The sequence below is a fragment of the Vidua macroura genome, chromosome 8 (assembly GCF_024509145.1).
Source record: "Vidua macroura isolate BioBank_ID:100142 chromosome 8, ASM2450914v1, whole genome shotgun sequence".
Lineage (NCBI taxonomy): Eukaryota > Metazoa > Chordata > Aves > Passeriformes > Viduidae > Vidua > Vidua macroura.
The window spans coordinates 31,507,409-31,529,696 of NC_071578.1; the positions used below are offsets into that span (position 1 = coordinate 31,507,409).

General features: G+C 42.6%; 1 protein-coding gene and 1 long non-coding RNA gene across 3 annotated transcripts in view; one reads left to right on the plus strand and one right to left on the minus strand.

Annotated features, from left to right (window-relative positions):
• LOC128810665 (uncharacterized) overlaps nt 1-22,288 on the minus strand; it is a 100,699-nt gene that overhangs the window by 40,214 nt on the left and 38,197 nt on the right. The gene's annotated exons all lie outside the window — the stretch shown is intronic.
• LOC128810664 (uncharacterized) lies at nt 10,593-12,000 on the plus strand. 2 transcript variants are annotated; one of them, XM_053983724.1, is made up of 3 exons: nt 10,593-10,614; nt 10,725-11,153; nt 11,235-12,000. In XM_053983724.1, exons 1-3 carry the CDS (start codon nt 10,608-10,610, stop codon nt 11,879-11,881), a joined length of 1,083 nt encoding a protein of 360 aa, XP_053839699.1. In that variant the 5' UTR covers nt 10,593-10,607; the 3' UTR covers nt 11,882-12,000. The 2 variants fall into 2 exon arrangements, with proteins under 2 accessions (XP_053839699.1, XP_053839700.1); XM_053983725.1 differs by having other exon boundaries at nt 11,238-12,000.

Below are 22,288 nucleotides of genomic sequence, written 5' to 3' on the forward strand. Positions count from 1 at the left end.
AATGACCTCCCTTCCCCTCATTTCTTGATAGCACACATCCAGCTAGAATTTGTGAATGAACCCAACAGCTGCCATCACCTCCTGTTGGATACAATCTTCAAAATGGACCAGAATCCAGGGATGGAGAAATGACCAAAATACAGTGTCTGAAACCAGAGTAAATAATGCACCTCACAAATTCTCACATATTCTGTAGCAGAGAAATGGGAATAAATGGCAATGTTTCAATTCTTCTAGAAATTATGTGCTTTTTTTATATTTTTAGAATGCAGTCTATTAAAAATACATCAAGTAATCAAAAATAGATACATTTTAAAGAAATACTCTAGTATTCCTTGAAAATTGATCATTATTTCAATTTCAGAATAATTCATTTGAGAAATTTTTCTAATTAATGTAATATTCATTTTTAATTGCCAAAAGATTAGATGGATTCATCTGTCTTTTGCTGCATAAGTTTAAATGAACAGCTCTGAATGCCTTTCCTATTTATGGAAAGCTATTTTGTTGGTTTATTTTAGAAGAAAAAATATGGTTCTTTTGTTTTTGCAGGAAAAATAATAAATCTGTGGTGAATATGCCAATAGAACTGGGCAATGAATCTGGTTTTTATTAAGGGTAAATCTTATTCTCTTGCATCATGATTAACAGGGAAATTTCTCAGGAAACAAACTGGGAGGAGGGGTGAAGAGAATTCCTTACTGCCAAATACTTCTTAATTCCATTCTCAGAAAAGATTTTACTGTTAAAACAGAGGCAAAAGATTTTAAAACCACGACGTGGGAGCACTGGAACACGCAGCATGTTACTCTGTTTAAAACTGTTTACAAAATTGATGCATAAATGTTGATCCCACAGCAGTCCCTCCAGCCTTTCCAATTTCACAAGTAACTGTTAAATAACAGAGGAGGAAACAGAACTGGTGATAGCCCACAAGGTTAAAAAAATAGAATTACCTTCTTCTATATTTCCCCTCCTCTCCTGTGACGACGTTCAAAGCGGCACTGTGCTATCTCCTCAAAAACATATTTGTTCTAAAACATATGTGTTCTGAAAAACACATATTTCCTGGAGGGGATGAGACATTCCTTAGAATTTGAGTTGTTCATACAAGGAACCATGTGTGTGTGAGTCAGTCTGGCTACAGAGCCACCACACACTTAGTTCTCTGGCATAATGCTCGGGGCACTTCTGGAGCCAGGGTCTTACCCCAGCAGTGCTTGTTTGGAATTCAACCCCTTGGAGCACGGCAGAGGTTTGACTCACCACAGATATCTGCCAGCCATGACACTGGCAAGTCCTGGTCCAGTTTTGTCCCTGCTGAGCCCCAAGGACCCTTAGTCCCCCTGAACCCAGCAGAACTCAGGCTGCACAAAGCAGCTCGGTGTTCCTGTGGTCCAGGGGGTTTTCCAGATGCCTTCTGTCCCTTTGTGGTCACCAGACCTAATGCCTTGAGAAGGCTACCCTAGAACAGAGGCTTAGACACAGTTAAAGAATAAAGTAGGGATTTATTAAAAAGATCTCCTCAATGACTCCACCTTGGGCAGCACAAGAGCCCAGCCAGGGCTGCACCCAAGATGAACCAAAAGGGTCACAAAATGCACGACTGCTCACGGGGTCTCTCACTTTTAGAAGCTCTGCTCCATTTGCATATTGGAGTTAATTGTCCAATTCCAGCTTTAGCCCGTGAACTCTCATCCTTCTTGTTTTTCTCTCTTCATCCCACCTTGTTTGTGCTCTTGGGCCTGAAATTTGGATCATTTGTCCTTGGTCCCCAGCTAGAGAAGAAATTGTTTTGTCTCCCTACTCTGTGAAGAGAGCTTACCAACACTTAATGTGACGCTCAGAAGTGCACACTAAAGCAGCACAGAATTTGAAACATAGAAAAGCTAAAACTTAAGGCATCAGTCACAAAGTCTGTTTGACAGCATTCCCAAGCACCGAGTCCCCAAAATCAGCCTGCAGCAAACCAAGTCACTTGTTTCACTAAGTTAACTTACAGACAGCTGACTCAGCAGATTGTTTAGAAAATAAACAAATAAACTGGTGTTTTAAAGCATTTCAAAATTATAGAAAACCTCATCTTATACTTCCAGGGATCCATTTCCAGGCTTGCTTCAGCTCAGTGAGCAAACATAGGGCCTAAGTCATAAACTGCTATTTGTAAAAATTAGAAAAACATATAATTTTATTAGGCATTAAATTAACTACATAGAAAGAATGAGAAAGCATTAGGTTGTCTCTGATTTTTTTCCTTAATAGACAGTAATGCATTTAAATGAACACAATAATTCTTAGGCTTTAATTCAAACAAACCTAATTGTGCATGGATCACTTTGAATATGATAAAATGTAAATCATACATCAATGGATTTAATATTTACTGCATTACTTAACTGCACTTTAAACTGAAGCAAAAAAAAATATGATTTGATGGGTTGCTTTGCTTTATAAATAACAATATCCTAGTGGAAGTGCATGGGAGACTTTGCTAACAGTAAGCTTTACTGGTTTATGCATTTTTTAAGATTATTTTAGTTCCTTGTTAATAAAAGAAACAATGGGGCAACAGACAGTTTAAACTGGCCATGGCAAATAAATGTCAGTTCTATATGTACTTGCAGTTAGATTAAATGCTAATGACCTAAAGGGAAACAACACAAAATGTGTCCACTACATCTTTAAAGCATCAGCATCAAACACTAGCATACCAAAATGGAATAATTAAATACATTTGAAAGGCAGTGAGTTAACCATTTGCCTGGTTATGTGAAAAGTAAAGAATAGAGAGGGCAGCAGCAGTTTATGATACCTCAGCAAGCTCCAACACAAAAAGGTAGATGCTATTTATATCCATCTAAGATTTCAAAATATTTTTTAATATGAAAATGGAAATATCCAGATTTTGTGCGAGCTCCACTTAATAAAAGTGTGAAATTCACATTGTTCTATGACAGTGTATTTTTATCTTCCTTTATTCTCTGTCTTTTGAGTCTGATTAAAGTGCACCTCCAAACAAGCAGAAGAATGGAGGGGAGGTGGTCACGGTCCTTACATGATGTTATTTTCTCTTTTTTAACATTTTCTTTAACAAAAGATCCTGCCTATAACTACCTAAAATAACCCTGTCTATTTAAAATTGCTCTAATTTGGTTTTTCAAGACAGAAAAGGACTGATAATTACACTTCCATTTTTTTTAGGGCACAGCTTTATTTGATTAAACAATAAAACTGCCTTGTGCAGGTTTTCAGTCCCTCTATTTCATAATCTAGTGGAGAATTCAGAACTGTTTTCACTGAAACTCATTATCAGCACCACCTCATCTCTGCAGCCTGGCCCAAGCACTGGGCAGAGCAGAGAAGCCCTCAGCTCCCACACCACAGACCTGCCACTGACAACCTTAAATACTCATGGCAAGGTGTCAACATCTGTACAATTAGAATGAGACATCATTCCTGTACCATTCCAAAGGACATGGATTTCCAGGTACTGTTCCTCTCAGCTTCTTGGGAGTGAGCCACAGCCACCACTCCTACCTCGTGACACAGTGTACAAACCACGGGGATCCCACACATCAGCTGAACCAGCTGGCAAAGCTGCGTTAAACCTCTGTTCCTCTGGAACATCCTGCACCAAGACACAAGTGTTACTGGTAATTACATTCTTCCACGCTAACCTGATATTCTACTGGGGTGGATGCAGAGCCAGGTTAGAACAGAGGTTCTTGCTAAGCCTGCAGCTGGCAGGGCAGATACTGGATACTCTGTGATATAGAAGTGTAGGTAACACCCTGCCTGGATCCATCCCAGCACCTGCCAAGCTGTGCTTTGGGCAGGTTGTCATTCTTTTGCCTTCAGGACTGATGTTTCTTGAATGAAGATTCCTGGTTTCTTAGAAAACTGTCATGGTATTTCACATTTCCAAACAAGTTCACAGAGCAGGACTCAAACCTGCACCAGACAAATGTTACTCCATTTACCAAGTGAACAATTTTGGTCATCTTCTTGACTACTAAATAAGCTTATTAACCTAAAACTACCTACAATATCTTATATCAGTAAACTCTCTTGTTAGTTCTCCAGCTTTTGTTTCACTCACTCTCTTGCTCTGTAACAGTAATTCTTCCCTGGACAAACTGGAGTCATCCATCAATTTCTTTGCTCCTGCTCTTGTCCCCAGCTCCTTGTTCAGCCTCCTCAGATACTAGCATTGCTCCATTTCACTGTAAGATGACTGGTGTGATTTTGAGACACACACAAGCACTGAACAAAGCCTACCAGACATTGCTAATGCTCCAGCTTGGCTACCAGACACAGCTTGTGGCCAGATACTGAACACAAATAAAGACTTGTTTCACTTTTCTAAGAGTATTTGCCCGATTTCTTGACCCAAAAATTGCTGTCCTCAATGCTCTTTCAGATTTCTTCCCTGGTGGGCAGGAAGAGGTATTGTTTTTTCTATCCTTTTTTTCCTCCTCTCTACATGAAAGCAAAAAGCTCCTTTCTTTTCCATCCCACTAACACAGGACAATAAATCCATTTGGCTGGTTCTCCTACTTAGTTCATGAAACAGTCAAACTTACATCCAAATGCTGGCCTTAATCTGTCTTAGTCTTCAGTTAAAAAGCCTGCCTCAATGAGCTCAGATTTTCAGCCACTGCCTTCCTGCCCCAAAGCTCAGCTCACCAGCTGCAGACTCCACATATTTCTCTTCTGACCATTCTTCTCCTCCGGTGCAGATACTACCAGTGCTGCAGAACCTTGTAAATGGAAGCAGTGGTCTTGGAAACTAATAAATAGCAACAAAAAGTAGTCCAGAACATCCAGCTGATGGCCTGTTCCTGATACCAGGATAACTCCCTTTGCCTGTACTTTTTGCAGGGTCTAATATCGAGCTGTGTCAGGCATTTTGCTCACCCTTTGCACTCGGCACAACTTTGTCAAGATGCTGGGATATATATTCTATGTTTGCTGAAGAGCTTTGGGTATAATCTGTAAACTTCTACTTCACTTACACCAGCAAGCCTGAGAAGATAGACGGTATTCTGGACTCCTCATGAAAAGGAGAAAATCTGAATTTCTTCTAAAAACCTACCTTTCTTCAGCTTCTTTCTGAACTGGCTATTTTCTTGTGTGACAAATTCTAACTACTTTGGTAAGGTGTAATTATTTTTTTTTCCAATAACCAAAATTCTTGGTGTAGATCTAAGTCCTGTTATAGGCTCCTTCCTGGCCTTTAGTTGGCTCACTCAGCATCTGCAACAAGCCTTACTCTGATAGACAGAACCCCTGATTTTGAATTTGCAAACCTAATCCTGTCTAAAAAGCTTTATTTATTGTTTTTAAAGAATCTAGTGAGGATTCAAAAGCCACTGGATTCTAATATCTGGAGGAGATATTACAGAAGACACATGATCTGTTACCCACTGCATTCACAAGATTATACCATCAGCACAAGCCCAGCAACGATTTTGGGCTTTCAGATCTCATGGAAGTGGGAGATGAAGCACACCTTTGTCTCTGAGGGCCTCAGCTGCAGCTTCTGAATGTAAGTATGTGCTTTGTTTCCCCTACTGAAATGCACAGTCAGCACTTCACCTGAGCACAAATGTAACAGGGAGACATTGAACAACATGCAGGAAAACCTGGTCTCAGTCTGGGCAAGGAGTAATGCCCCTGACTAGGAAAGGAGTTTAATGCCTCAGGTTTTAGCTTTTATATTTTTCAGATTCTGTGCTGCTTTAGTGAGCACTTCTGAGCTTCATATTAGGGGATGGCGAGCTCTGTTCTCTGGGTGACGAAACAATTCCTTCTCTAGCTGGGGACCAGGGACAGTCAATCCAGATCTCAGGCCCAAGAGCATAAACAACATGGAGTGAAGAGAGAAAAACAAGCAGTATGGGACTTCATAACCTAAAGCTGTAATTGGACAATTAACTCCAATATGCAAATGGAGCAGAACTGACCAAAGTGAGAGACCCCACGACCGGTTGTGCATTTTGTGACCATTTTGGTTCATCTTGGGTGTAGCCCTGGCTGGGCTCTTATGCTGCCCAAGGTGGAACCATTGAGGAGATCATTTTAATAAATCACTACTTTATTCTTTAGCTCTGTCCAGCCTCTCTTCTAGGCCAGCCTTCTCAAGGCATCAAGTTCACCTGCCCAAAGCTGCCAAGGTGACACTACCTGTGCCAGTGCCTTGCTGCTCCAGTTCCTGGGCAGGCGCATCCCCAAGGGAAAATGGAGAATGAAAGGCACTTGTTCAGCCTCCCATGAACATGCCTGAAGGGAAGTAGGATGAATCCCAAACATGCAGAGTTTGGGAAATTATTATTGTGCCTTGGATCTACACCAGACCTTATTCTTCAGGCATTCCTCCACTAACCAACATAGATTTAAGTTTCAACACCTACACACATTTTAATTGGGTGCATCCCAGGTTTAATTCTCTTTTCCTCTACACTTAACTCTGACATTAATGAGAGCTACATGTGTGGGTACACACAGAACTGACTCCAGGCAGTTTTACAGCTTGATCTTTTTCTTTTTAATGCAATTAGAAAAGCATATGAAAATGCTTAATCTGTGTGTTTGGGGAAAAATGCTTAATGGTACCTAATTAAGGCATAACATTTACATTTAGAAAACTAGTACCCAGGCACTGCAATAATCAAAATATTTGCAGAAATCACAATAGATTAAAAAATATTATAAATGGTTTCCTGGCAACTGTTCATGAACATCTTAGTTTGCTTGGGTTTGGGGGGGGGACGAAGGGAGGTCGGCTTGCTTGTTCTTTGAACCAGAGTTTTGGATACACTTCAGTTTATTAACCAAATAAACTATCTGCAGCTGAGTGAACCACAATAGTATTTGTCTTTTCAGAAGAAGTAGGCAAGCCTGGAGGCTGTAACTTTAAGTTACTCACTTTTTTCCGTGTAAGAAGCCATCTGCAAACAATGCACAATATTATCTCTGCCAAATAACTTACTTCCTTTATCCCTTTTCTCTTTGAGAGTGTTTTTACTTACAGCCTTGCTCTGCTAACTGTTACAATTCTACAAAACCTGAAATCCCCACAACACAGTGAAGACCACTCAGGTAAGACAAGGTGTTACACACTACTCTTTCACATTATTTAGAATTGTTTGCCTCAACGTTACAGAGACAGGCACACAACATACAATCAGAGCTGTTACAAAAAGCTTTTAACACTGACATGAAAAATTAAGTTTTAGGACTAGAAGAATCAGAGAAGGGAAACAAAGGGGAAGAATAAAGCTGCCTAGAGGCAAGAGGAAAAAAGAATAAAATATTTAATTTGCCTAACTTGATGATGTGCTGTTAAACACCACTTCCTGCTGCATGTCTGTTTGACTGAGTACTCCTTTTGCTCTTTTGGAGAGACTTTAGTTTATTCAATCTATTTTGTAGCTTCACAAACTTTTCCTGAAGTTGGTCCAGAAGCTCAGCTTTTTAAATAGGATGCTGTGCAATTTTTAGAGGCTCCTAACCAATTCCAGCATTGGAATTGAAAGAGAAGGCAGAGATCTAGGTAGGAAAGAAAAATTATACTATGCTCACATTTCTAAATCCTAAGTTACAAACTCAATCTAAATACAGTGTTGTAGGTCTGATGTTTAAAACTTTCATTATTTCCTTATCAACTTGCTTTACAATTTAACATTACTTTTCCTCGAAAACCTGCAGCTCTTTAGATACAGTTTTTATGCCATTGTTGCTTTCTTCAACACTAGGAAACAACATCCTAAAGTCCAATATTTCATACACTTAACAATCTCACTGTGAGCTCACCATCAAAGATGATCTTTGCAAAATGCAGCAGGCAGCCTTTTTTCTCATTCCCAGAAAAAGTACATGGCAGTTGGATATATTTTGGCTCACAACCTGATGTCAGAGTAAGTTCTGTGGTTCACAGTTTTTGACAGTTATGAATTTTGATGTGCAACTCAGTGAAACAATATATGAGGGTTCCTACAAAGTTGTGTCTTCATGATGGACTTCTACAGTACTGTCAGTTATGAAACCAAATGAATTTATTATGAGATGTTGGAAAATCAGAGTAATTTCTAATGATATTCAGACTGCCAGATTTGGGTTTCAAAGATGTTTGAGCACTTGCCACTCCTCACCTCCACAAATCAAAGGAAGTGTTTCCAATAATAACTCTAAACCATCCAAACATTGCCTTTGTAGAGTGATAGCACTGAATATCTTTTTAGAATCAACACAGAATCCTTAAGGTTGGAAAAGACCTTTCAGGTCATCAAGTCCAACCACCAACCAGCACCACCATGTCGACCATCTAGCCATGTCCCTAAGTGCCACATCCACACATTTTTTGGCACATTTCCAGGCATTCCAGACTCCACCACTGCCCTGGGCAGCCCATGCAAATGCTTTACAACCCTCATCACAAGGAAAGAAATTCCCTAACATCCAACCTGAGCCTCTCCTGGCACAGCTTGAGGCCGTTTTCCCTTGGCCTGTCCCTGTTCCCTGGCAGCAGAGCCCAACCCCCGCCAGCTGTCCCCTCCTGTCAGGGAGTTGTGCAGAGCCACAAGGTCCCCCCTGAGCCTCCTTTTCTCCAGTCTGAGCTCCCCCACCTCCCTCAGCTGTTGTTTATAAGGCCTGTGCTCCAGACCCTTTTTACAGAGCTTTGGCTGTAAGAAAAAAAAACAACAAAATCAAAAGCCAAGAAAATAAAATGTAAAAAACCTGCAGACCCATAGCTGCACAAAACCTCCTCCAAAGTGTTCTCTGCATTTTTCTGTATACTTGGCAAGTGTTCAGTAGCTAAGTTTTGACACTTATGAGCCATTAAGCACAGACAGCTATTACTTATGAAGATGTGGTCAACCACAATTTTCAAAGAATTTGGTTCTGGTGCTGTGCAGAGTCTGCAGCAGCTGGTGGTGAGATCTGCTGCTCTCAGGTGCTGACCTGCCATGCACACTGAGAATCCCAGCAGTTCTCTGCAGACACTGGGACAGGGAGCCATCGGAAACACCCAGCAGCCATCACAGCAGCCGGAGGTAGGATTTGAGAGCAGCTCCCCACCACGATCCACCCCCATCACACAAACCCCAGAGCTCCCACGAGGTCAGTAATCCTCACACCAGGCACTCCAGGCACTGTAGGGACTCTGCCTTGCCAGCTGGCACAGGCAGCTGACCTAGACTAGACTACTGTAGCCACTTGAAAAAGGTACAAGATTTAAGAGTAATAAAGAATTAGACTAAAAATATATTTTAAAACCCCACTGGAACACACCCCACCAAAAACTCAAAACTCCTTTTCTGTCATGAAATAAAGCATCAAACCATCTTGAGAGTTCAAAGGCACAGCAGAAATCTGAACTTGGTTTTCTGCACCAAACCACCACAGGATTTATCCAATATACCATCCAGAACACCAAAAAACAAAATTATCTACACTTCCCAAGGTATTTTACAACTCATCCTCCATTTTTTTTTTCCAAATGGCAGATCAGACCAAAAACCTACTATATTCTGGCTGTTTAAAGTGTGTTTAAATCACACTTTGAGTGATTTAAACCCTGAGATCCACTTAAAAATTAATTCCATTAAAGGTATGAAATTAAGATGTAAATAAAACGGAATTTATCATAATATACCACAGCATTTTGATCAAATGTTTGCAGAAAGATGATGCTGAAATGTCTTTCCACACCACTTTAAACCCAATTTCTGACAGCAGCAGCCTAGGACATAATGAGATCTGTTACCAGTTCTGTGGTCATCTTCAGAGCAATTGACCACCAAAGCCTGTGTTTTACTTCAGGCAGAATTGTGTTCAGCAGCTCTGAAAACTGGACAGAAATGAGTTTGGACCTGGGTCACATTCCTCTCAGAACCCTCCGCCAATTCCATATGGATAGCTGTTCCCACAGGAAAATCCTCTTTAGGATCATTTGAGGAACAGACCCAGCCCAGTGTCAGTCCCACCAGGAGGGGAAGGAACGGCTGCTTTGGAAGCTCCTGGCTGCCCTCAGTGGGCCTGGAGCCATTCCCACATTCCCGAGCAGCAGCAGGATGGTGCCCGGTGTGTCCCACGGGTGTTTGGGGTGGCTAGGCCGTGGGACCAGGGCAGGGGCTCTCCAACTGCCTTGGATGTGGAACTGGAACCTGCAACTGCCAGAACAGCTGATGGATCCCCAGCAGGTGAGTGGGCAAGGGGCAGCTCTCCCTGCACTGGGCCCAGAGGGGGGCCTGCGCCGTCCCACGGGGAACGGTTCCCTTTGGGAACAATGGGGCATTCCCAGGAGGCTGTTCTGCAGCCCGCAGCAGCTTTGGTGCTGGCCAAGGGGAAAGGCCTGGCAGGGGACAGGGGGCTTCTGGCCATGCCAGGGCACACCCACATCTGCTGCTGTCACCGTCAGGCTGGAGGCTGTGGGCACTAATGGGGGAGCGGCTCTCATTCCACCACTGTACTGGCTGGAGCAGCTATTGCTGGGAACAACTATGGCAATGGAACTGCAGAACAGTTTGCCCCAACAGTTGCCTTGGTGACAGAACCCCCTGAGAGGTGTTTGTCCCAAGCAACCCCCAGGCTCCCCAGGCACCATGGCAGGTACAGCAGCAGTGTCCTGCTCCTCCTAGGACTCCTGCCCTCCAGGTACCCCCAGGTGGCTCTGCCTGCCAGTATCTCACTCCATCACCCCTCTCTGCTTCCCTCAACAGCAAGGTTCCCTCTCCAGGTGACAGTGGTGAAGGTGCCTGGGGTGAGCTTCCCTTCCCTGGGAGCTGCCTGGGATCTGCCGTCTGTCCCCAGGCTGCCACTGTCCTCTGGGCCTGTCCAGCTCCACAGTGGCTCCCACCAGCTGGTCCCAGTCACCACCAGGCAGGGAGGCCCAGGGGCCCTGGGGCAGCTGGTGCATCTTCCCCCTGTGGTGCATCTTCCCCAGCTGGTGCAGCTGCCCCTCAGGGCTGCTGTCTGTCCCCCTGCCTATGGCTGGGTACAGCAGGTGGTGATGGGGACACTGCTGCCCCAGCAGCCAAGAGCTGTGGTCCAGGAAGAGGCCCTTTACCCCTTAGGCTCTAGTATGTTCCACATCCACCATCAACCTGCCCTAGCTCTACCAGCTGGCACAACTACGATGGAGCCCAAAGGTAAGTTTTGGGTGGTGGCAAAGCCCACCCCTCAGCAGACAAGCTGAGGAAAGCTTCAATCTCTTGTGGTTCCATTTTCAGAAGTGGTGACAACAGATCTGCCTGGAGAGGGACCTGCTGCCACCACAGAGGCCATTCCTGAGCAGGCAGGGGACAGCACCAACACCCATCTGTTTGCCTGGCTTGACACCACGGTGAGCGAGGACACCAACCTCAACAGCCCCAACAGCCCCACCTTGGACGCTCTCCTGGAAGAACTCTCTGAGTACCTGGAGGACAGTGGCTGCCTTGACAAGCAAGCAGAGCTGGCACAGCAAGCGGACAATGAGGACGCCATCTTGGCCGCCAATGTCCCCAGCTTGACAGCTGAGGACCTCGATGAGCTCCTTGAATTCTGTGAATGCCTGCTGGAAGATGACCATCCCAAGGAGCCGATTGTGGAGGCACAGCAAAGGAATGGCCAGGACGCCATCCCTGCCATCCCCAACCTGACCCCCTCTGCCAGTGCACTCACTGCCTCCCAGCCTCACCCACCCCACATGGCCCAGATGGAGGAGGAGGCACTGCAGAGGCAGCCATCCAGTGTCATCACTATCCGTGTGAACCCCAAAGCAAGAGAGCTGGCAGCAGCCAGGCCAAGAGCTCTGCACCAGCCAGTACCCCCACGAGCTAAGAGACCTTCCCGCAGGAGCATGGCCCGGCCAGAGAGAAAAAGACGACAGCGGTGACAGCAGCACCCAGGCCAGGAGACACGTTGAGCCAGTGACCTGCATTCAGACCCCCAGCCCCTGCCCTCTCCCACACTCCTCATTCCTATTTAGTCATTAAAGACTTGTTTTGCAGCTCATTTGTCTGCCAGGGGTCATATTCACAGTGGGAGGGGGGTGATGCCTAAGGGCAGCCTCTGCCAGGCTGGGCTGGGGATGGTGACCAAGAGGATAGCTATGGGGACATCACATCTGTGGGGGAATTGGTCAGAGTCCTCAGAGCACCAAGCAGCAGGACCAGCACCACGGAGTCACCAGGAGAAGGGAGTGCAGTGATGGGCACATGCTGAGCTGCCCACTTTGTTTGGCTGCCAGAGGACAGGGAAAAAAGGACCTGCCTCAGGCAGGGAAACCTTTCCTTGGCAGGGAGTAGATGAGATGGAACACTGTGGGATGGTTCTGTTGGGGATGTTGAAATGCCCCAAGTGCTGCCATAGGGATTTCTCATTTGCCACAGGGCAATTTTTCATCTCTAAAGGGACCAACCTTCTCTGCAGGGCATCCTGGCTGGCTCTGTCAGCTCTGTCCCCCTCAGCCAGCTCTCCACATTTTCTGTATTGGGCAGGATTTTCTGTGGTACAGAATATCCCTCCAGCCAGTTCAAGTCAGCTGTCCCAGCCATGCTCCCTCTCCCAGCCTCTTTAGGACATAGCTCCCTTTGATGGGGTCTCTGTAAGGGGTATTCAAGGCCAGGCTGGATGGGGCTTGCAGCAGCCTGGTCTGGTTGAAGATATCCCTGCCATGGCAGAGGGGTTGGAATGAGGTGACCTTTAAGGTCCCTTCTATGCCAAACCATTCTGGGTTATTTAGTAGGCAGGGTGAGAGAGAGAACAGCTCGAGACAGTTTCAGAAAGTAAATCTTCCACTGGCCTATGTTCTGTCACCCCATTTTGCTAAAAACAAGAAATCCAAATTAAAGGAAGATGCCAAGCAGGCAAGAATCATTTGCTGTAGCCAAAGGAAACTGAATCTGGCTTAAAATAACTGTTTCAAAAAGTTGGCTATCTGCTATACTTTAGAGACAGGTAGAAGGAGTACAGACAAGGACAAACTGTATTCCTACCACTGGATAAATCCAGATGTTGCTTAGAGTTGTTACTGAGGTGGATGTTGATTCATTAAGTTTAAGTAAATAAATAATGTTTCTTGTAATAGGAACACAAAATAATCATATTGCTACTGAGAAGAACGAAAAGCTACTGCTATTTTAGTTGGAAGGGACCTGCAAGTGGTCATTTAGTCCAGCTTGACCTGGCCTGGCCAATTCAAGTTCAAGTATGTTCTTAAGGCATTATCCAAATACCTCATGCATGCTGATGGAAAACAGACTTTTCTTCAAGGAGGAGAAAATGTTCTTCTTGCATTGACCATTGCCCTCTTCCTCAGCTCCTTCTATTATGACATTCTAAAACACAAGAAGAAGGATTCTGAGTCCCTCTCCCAAAGATGAAATTTGTTCTTGTAGTGACTGGGAGGAAGCACATGTTAGAGTGAGGGAAAATAAGGTAGGAATCTGTCTAAACTAAATGCTGTAATAATCACTCTTCTCCCAAAAGGTGGGGACAATTCCAAGCTCATACCAGACAACTAATTATCTTTTTAAGTCATCACATTTATAACAGAAATCAACTATCCACAAAGACTACACGGTCTTTAAACAGCAGCACGCTGCTGAAAAAGACCATGAGCCTCAGGTATCACGTTTGCTCTCCAGCTGGGCATTCTGCTTTCTTCTAATTTACCTTTTTGCAAGCAAGTTCCTAAGGCAACCACAGTCACTGCTGCAAAGCACCTGGATGATCCCCCACCCAGAAAGCTTACATTCCAAGAGGCTTACAGGCCACAGGATTTACAGATCCAACATCCACAGCAAACTAGTTCTGATGTATAGTTTTCAAAGGAATTGCTAGGAATTTGTCTTGCAATGCAGCAGTGAGAAAAAATTCTCTTGCAAATGTGCATCTATGATTGGATAGCATATGCTGGAAAAACACCCATATTTCCTTAGAATATCAGCACCAAAATTTATATATTTTAACAAGAACTCAGGCTGCATGATCAAAAATTCAGAACCGCTCTGTGAAATTAAGGATCAAGTACAGCATACCACTCTCTAGGGCCCCACTTGCAAGTTCTTTATTGTTAAAATTGATTTTTCTTTTTTTTTATTTTTGAGTTAACAGACAAACCCTGAGCCTCTGCACCAGACCCTCCCAGGAACTGTCCCTGGCCTTTGCAGGAGCTCACCTGAAGTGAGTCCAGAGGCAACCTGCAGCTGCCCACTAAGCAAAGTACAGCTGGAATGCCATTTCACATGGTGACATACTTTGTTCTGAGTTTCAATCAATGGGTTAAGGTATGATGTACAATTAATTAAAAAAAAAACAGGCCCCAGGAGATAAGCTTAGACCTGAAATGAATTTCTGACCAATAAAACAGTCTCAGATCTAAAACAGTCCTTTCAGAACAGAGACACTGTAAAGGGTTTCTAAAAATTTTTAGACCTTTGCATAAAAGCACATTTTTCCCATCATAATAGCACTAAAAGATCTAGAGCGAGTTTACACACTATAGGAACACTGCTCTCCCTCTCAGGAATGACACACATGGCATCTTTTTCAACCTGCCTTGTCGCTTCCCTTCTCCCAAAACCACAAATCACTTATCAAAACATAGCTATGTCCCCAAAGTGCATGTCCCAAACACACAATGACATCTATTTCACTACTCTGTTGCTTTCCATGTAGAAAGCATCCAGATCTTTTAAGAGGTTTATACTGCCTCTGATGAGAATTTTAGAGGTTTTTATCCTCTAAAATCCTTTTATCTGATGATATTTTTAGAGGTTTACACTGCCTCTTATGTCTTACAGTCTTTCCTAATGAAAGGAAAAAAAAAAAAAAAAGACCAAAAAAAGTGTCTTTTAGAGAAATTTTGGGTGTGCAAATGCCAGCTGGCTGTGATGAACATCAGCCCCTACAGCACTGACAAGACCAGAGAATTTCAAGTGGAACTCAAAGAATCCAAAGTTTCCTTATGAAACAGAAGAAACAGTAGCTGCAAAAAACAGTGAATGAAAACACCTTCTGAAAGCTGTGCACATTCTATAGACTTTTATTAAATATATCTCTGAATGACCCCAGTGGACCAGATGTGCTACACTGAGCATCAGGACCCTGAGAAAACACCATCCCTTCTTATTTTATTTGCCATTCCAGCTGTCCTTCCTGCTCCCCAGCAGCACAGAAATGCCGTCTATCAGGCATAAAAGAAAATGTGATATGTGATGAAACATTATCACATAGTGCAGATGCCTCCAAAGGTTTCTATTTCTATTAACATCTGATTGCTCACTCTTACATAAAATCTTACAATAATGAAAATATTCATTTTCCATTGTTTTTGTCTAGTTTCATCACAACCATTCTTACTGCCATTTTTGGGGAGGAAAGACAGATTCTGTTCCCAAGTGCGTTCGTCTCATCCCTAATAAAATTCAATCCTGTCTTCATTAAAATTACACAAGTGTATAGGAGGTCAAGACACAGTGAGCTCCAATTGTTTCCTAAATTAAAACTAATTTTCCAGTTATTGTTCAAAATAAATTATACAGAAGTATAATCAAAGTTAATTGAAGAATACTGCATGGTTTGAGCTCATTAAAATCCCCACAAATGCCAACAGGAAACATACTGTTTGGTACTTTCAGGAAAACAGTGACTTTTTACCTTGCAAAACGCTATTAATCCATGTGAAAATTCCTCAAGGTTAAATTAGTAACAGTCACAGCCACTTCTATGGCCTGTGGAACCTTGGTCACAAGCCAGGTCACCAGGAGCTGTAGCATTCAGAGCTGTGAGACCTCACATGTGGGTCACACCAACATAGGAAGCCCCCTGAGCACCACCCACAACAGTTCCCCACGACCACCTGCAAAACAAGAACTTCTAGTTCCAAAGGAGCTCATTGGCAAGGCAAGCAAAATATTAAAGTGGGGATTTTCAACTGCAAACCTACCTAAACCCTCAAAATTTCTTCCTTTGTTACCTTCCCTTCAAATACTCTGTATCATGGCAATGAACTACATTTGGCCTGAATTTGTAGCAGTTTAATTTCCTATGATGTTGCCTGTGAGACTAAACACACCACTCATCTCCCTGACACCACTTACCCACCAGTTATGTAAAGGTGGTGACCTCAGAGACAACAAGGAAGTCCTCCAAAATCAGCTTCCAGAAAATGGAACGCAGGTTTGGCATTCCATGTATTTCACCACTGACTTTCTCACCACTTACAGGATGATCCCAGTACTCCCAAAAGGAGCATGGAGAGCACAGTCACCGAGTATCAACACTGTCCTTTGTTCACCACAAACTGTTCACGCTTCCTTTTGTAATGCAGATATGAACCAGTGAGCCGTGATCTGACCACGAGCTATTGTTTAAGCATTATTGCACCTCCTTCAATCTGGGCTTTTGGAGATGATGAATGTTTTCAGAGAGCTTAAACATCAGCACCGATTTCCAGCAGGCCCACATGGCTCTGGAGTGTTGCACATTGAGCAGAACAATCCCAGTCAAAAGCTCAGGAGGAGTCACAGCCAAAGGAAAGCTCAGGATGGCCCCACCTCACCCAAGTTCTTACAGCTTTACCAGATCCTGGCTTGCTGCAGGTGCTCCCATTCAGTGCTTATTCAAAATACAATAAGGTTTCACAATACAGGGACCAGAGCTCACCTGTAGTGACACATCATAACTGAAGATTGATTCAACCTGATTTCTGAATCCTAAAACTGCCACTTTCCAAAACAGCATACCTGAATATAAAAGGAAAACTAAAAGTATAAACAAAAAAATGTGGGTTTTTTTTTTTTTTTTACAAATATCAAAGTCAAGAAACTTTGACTTTGAGCACTCTCTCTCTGCAAAGCTTGTTCTAGAAGAATCCTTTTCATAGTAAATATGTCATATATAAAACATTGCTTTTGCTGAAAAGCCAATATTTCAAGCCTCTTACCCCCTGCAGTTACCTCCAGCAGTATAATTAATACTTAATCATGGCTGTGGTCTTCATAGGCAATGACACCTATGAGATAAAAATAAATTATCTAGTCTCTCTTTCTACATGAAAGAAAATTCCAAATTATTAGGAATAATTCTGTTCTTCAAAATTATTAGGAATTTGACTAACTACACTGAACCCAAATACAGATATTTGCAAAACTGGGCCTCCATTTGTATTGATTTTCCTTCATCCACAGGGAATTAAGCCAAGGAAGCAAGCCTGTAAAGTCTGCTTTATGGAACACAGGAAATAAATATGTAATTAAAAGAGAATCAGGTATTCCATACAGCACCAGTTGTCACTGTCAGTTCTGTTACTCAGTACAAGCCATATCGATTAACTGCCTTTTACAAACATCTCCAAATTAACATCAAAATTAGCTCATTTCACCAACTTGCAGGAAAAAAGGAGCTCTTTACTTATCCTGCAGTTTAAGAACTGCCACAGAACACCCAAATATGGAAGATGCTTGGAAGCAAAGTGCTTCCTGAACCAAATGGCTGCAGTGGCACAGGGTACAACGTGGCATCAGTGCAAACCCAGAACTGCCTGGCAAGGGAAGGCTTGAATCAGGTGCAGGATTTCCCCTCCTCTGCAGCCTCACGAGTCTCTGTCAAGGGTATTCCACCTGTCCCAAGCCTGAAGGAAGACTTGCTTTGTGGGGAACACCAATGTTATCCCACTGGCCACATCTGTCTGGAGAAATAACTCTGCTCACCAGGATTTCTGTTCATTGGTGCTGAAACAGCACACCAGATTTTCTTATGAGAGGGCATAGATGACACAATTTCCAACTGATGAAGGGCAAAGGATACCAAGAAAAATTACTGACCACCACAGTGAAGAAAACTGACGCTCACTTGATGACAGAGCTCAGTTTGCAGCAGGCAGTGGGTCAGAAAAAGAAGAGAAATGAGATCTTTAATAGCTCACCAGGAGCTCACCAGAGAGAAATTGGCATATTACTGAAATATTAGTAAAAAAAAAAAAAAAAAAAACGGGAAAAGAACCTCTTAGAAATGCTTTGCAGTGTAATTTGGTCTCACAGCAGTGAATTTAAAAGAAAGTGTTTGTTATATGAAAGTGCATGATTTCTGAATTCAAGTAAAAGCCTTTTCTCTACAGTACCTCTTTAATCCTTTTCAGTTTCCATAATTCTCTGCCATACCTAGCAGTATTTCTCTCAAGTCCTGATGAAACTCAGATAATGCTCTAATGTCTTATCACAGAGCCTGCTGCATAAGGCCATATGAAATATTCTGCATTTCAGGAGTATCTTGACAGCAGACCAAAGTACTTTTCCAAGGCCATTTAAATTAAAATTATCATGGCTGATAATTCTGAGGCTGAAATACTACAGGGATACATGAGGAAAATCTTCAGTTCCATAGCAATGAACTGTATATTGCATTAAATCCTACAAACCAAGTCATGATTACTTTTCACAGGAAAATAATGCCAGCCAAGAGCAAAAACAGTGAATTCAAGGACTTGTTTTTGTGATACTTAAGGTTCTTGTTCTTTAAAAAAAAAAAAAAAAAAAAGTTGGTTGTAGCTTTTTTTCAAATCAATTCTACTTATGAAATCAGAATAATTTATCCATAGCACAAGAAAACAGACAGGTTAGCCTGATCACAATGGGACTTGTAGAATTCTATGTTGTTCAACAAGTGCCCAGATACACCTGGGCCTTTTTTAATGCCTTTCTCCCTTTATCCAAAATACAGAAAAATCAAATGAATGCACAACAGCTTCACACCAGTCATTGCACTTAATTTGGTCTAGGTGTCATGTAGTATTTCAAAGATTTTTTAAAAGTCAGCAAGCTCATATCCTTCTAGCAAGCTTTATTACTAGAGATTTATAGTTGTTTAAATTTTAAAAAGAAAGATTTCTTCTACAGCTAATAAATCAATTTTGATTCAGCACAAAACAAGTTCAAATGCTCATTCTTCAAAAGCATTTTGGCAGCTATTAGTAAGAACATGTATATTAATTCCAGTACTTATTCTTTATAAATAATGTTCTAATTTATGCTGAGTTTGCCTTTGAAATATTCTTTAGATTCTTGTACAATAAAATATTTTTAATTAGTAAGAGAGTAACTATCAGGCCTAATTTTCTTCCTGTGTTTGTTGTTTGTTTTGCTTTGGGGTTAATTTTTTCCCTTGGTTTTCTTTTTCTGAATTGCTGTTGAAAACTAACACAGTACCTGTCTTTCATCAGTCTGTCACTTCTTTGAGTTTTACAGTATTTTTTTAACAGTACAAAAGCTAAATTATTTTACTGATTAGTGTTCATAGATTCATGTTTCTAGTTTCATCAATAAATCCATGTTTTGTAAGTCTTCAAATATTTACACATTTTATTTCTCCCAGTACTTTAAAGACCCTTTTGTTTTGTTAAGTCTTTTTTTAATGGAAAACAGATGTGTAAAAGATCTATATCTTAAATTACTACATAGTATCTCAAATATTCTGCAAGAATATTAATTGCACCTCTCTCCTGAGCTCTCACATTAACAACCTGTTTCCCTGAGCAGTGTGACAGTATAAAATGACAGATAAAGACCTTATCCTCTGTAAAGTTTCTGACTAGCATTAACCCAAGAAAACTTGATGTGGAATGTAAAGTATATAGCATCAATCCTAAAAAAAAAACAACATGAAATATTAAAAAGTTCATCTTCTATTGTAGAGAGATAGTTCTAATAAAAAACAGGAAAAACATTTGCAGTTGGTAGCAAAGATATTCCTTTCTATTTTCAGCTGCCTTCCATTTCCTCATTGATCAGACACTGTGCCAGCAAAGACAAAGAAAAAATGGCATATTTAACACCGAAATATCATTGTGCCATTCAAGTTTAGGTGCTGCATTGGCTACAAAACCCCGTGAGTGCTTGCTTCAGGGGTGCTGCTTGGTCAGTAGGGGATGAGTTTTCATGGAATGCCTTTACTTCCTTCCACATCTGCAGCACTGTGGAAAACAGCCCCTTCTGTTGCAGGTAGCCTTCATCAGCTCTTGCCCTGCAGCAGCCTTTGCATTTCTGCTGTCCAAGCAGCGCACAGCAGCTCAGAACCACCTGCTTTTTCCAGATAAACAGGTGAGTGCAAGCTCACCTCCCACTTGCTCCTGGCTGCAGCCTCCTGGCAGCCCTGACTGGAGGCAAAGGCACTGGGCACAGTTCAGAGCTGGGTTTGCCACCATCCGTCAGGCCAACCTGCATGGAGCAGTGCCCATGCTCTGGGGACAGACAGCCTCTTCCACTGCAACACTGACAAACTAAACCCAAACACAATTGTCCCCTGAGCCCCTTCTCACTCCCACCAAGGTGTCTCCACCATCACCTCCAGTTACAGCAGCTGGGTGGAGAACACGTCTGTGTTCCTCCTACTGCCTTTCCCAGCCTCTGCTCCAGCTCCTCATCTCCTCAGAGGTGCAATCAAGCAGACCATTTCACTTGAAAGTCCTTCGACTCTTCCCCAGAGACCTCCCTTCTGAATTTCAGCCTGATCCTTCCTGGCCTGCATAATCCCTCCCTTCCACAGGCAGTGACTGTATACCAGATCAGCCTGATGGAGCCCCTAGGCTGACCCCAGCAAGGTAAGGAAATAACAGAGAGGCTTATTCCCCTTCCTCCCACCTGTGACCCACTGCAAGCTTTACAGAAACCCAGGGAGGAACAGGCAGGCACTTGAATTGTTAAATAAAACAACTCATCTGCTTTCATTAAAACCACCAAGATCAATACATATTGCCTGGACAAACTGAAGCAACGTGGATGAGGCTCCTTTTAGCTCTATGCATATAAAAGCCCTAAAGAAATATGATGTTTTTTGTCAAGTTAACTGTAAAAATTCATTGATTCAAGTGGGAAATAGCATTGCTGAAGGACACTTTACCCCACCTGTTCCCACTGCTATGCACTACACAGGCCTGTATTCAACTCAAGGAGACCTTACAATACTACAGATCAGTCATTAATTTCTAAAGAATTATATAGGAGCATTCTGAGCAGATGGAAATTTGGGGGGTTAAGCAGGTACAGATTTGTGGAGTTAACTTGTGACCCCCATTCAGATCAATGAAAATTTCCCACTACTTAAAATGAGAAACTGCTTCATGCATAGGATCTGTGACTTTGGATCTTTCCATCTGCAGCATATCTTGCTATTTACTACTCTTGTTTTGTCTGTGCTGAACTGAGAATTGATGCAGTTGGCACATTGGGAAGCAACAGTACCGGGAGAAGAGCTCACAGGAAAATAAACTCATTCATTCTACCTCCTCAGAAGTATGAGAAAACTACTGAATGAAGACACAGATTTGCCCAAGGTGGCCTTTCTTTCCTCCCTAGTACTTGGATTATGGCCACTTATTCTCACACAGGATGCATTTGTATGTACAGGACCTGCTGTGATGTGTTTGTATTTCAAGCTGGGAGTCAAATATTCTACCTCCCTATGTGTCATCCACATGATATGCTGATTTCTTGAGTCACAGATTAACTGTGACAGAGAACTGGGGAGCCAGAAACTTTCAGATGCCTCCCTTGGCCTCCTCCTGACCTCAGCATAGCCCATTCTTACAACTGAGAGAAAATAATTCCTATCTCCTTGTCAATTCCACTAAAAATTAGTAGGTAACTGCATAAAAAGAAGGAACAAGACTGACTAAAATTGAACCTTGCTAAACAAATTAAGTTTTGAACTAAAGCCACAGCCAACTAATGAATTAACTGTAACACGGACTGGAGTTTGCATTTGATCAAATCAACAGGCAATGAATAAAATGGAAATTCTAAGGGCCCTGGCATTTGAAAACACCTGCTGCAGAAAATAATGGAGCTCATTCCTCTGAGGCAAAAGCCAGCTCTTTCAGGCTGTGACAGCACTGAGGCCACTGCTCCCCTTATACTGTTTGGATTTGGAGCTAGAAGGGCTTAAGGCTCCTCTGATGCAGACACAGCTAACGTACAGTGACACAGGATGATTTACAACAAAATATTTTCTGCCAATCTACGCAAATACCTTCCCTTCTGCTTCAGAAAAAGCTTTATATAAACAATGAATGATTGTAGAATCCCATAACACTTTAGGTTGGAAAGGACCTTAAAGCCTATCCAGTCCCACCCCCTGCCATGAGCACAAACACCTTCTATCCCAGGCTGCTCCAAGCCCAGGCCAACCTGGCCTTGGACACTTCCAGAGATCCAGGGGCAGCCACAGCTGGGCAGCCTGTGCCAGGGCCTCACTGTTCTCCCTGAGGAGCCATTAAAAGGACAAGAGAAGGTAATTTGGAAAG

Bases quoted from the DNA above. Each gene is read 5' to 3' on its own strand.
- LOC128810664 (XM_053983724.1), top strand. The intron at 11,154-11,234 runs GTAAGTTTTGGG...TTCCATTTTCAG, and splicing joins AACTACGATGGAGCCCAAAG to AAGTGGTGACAACAGATCTG.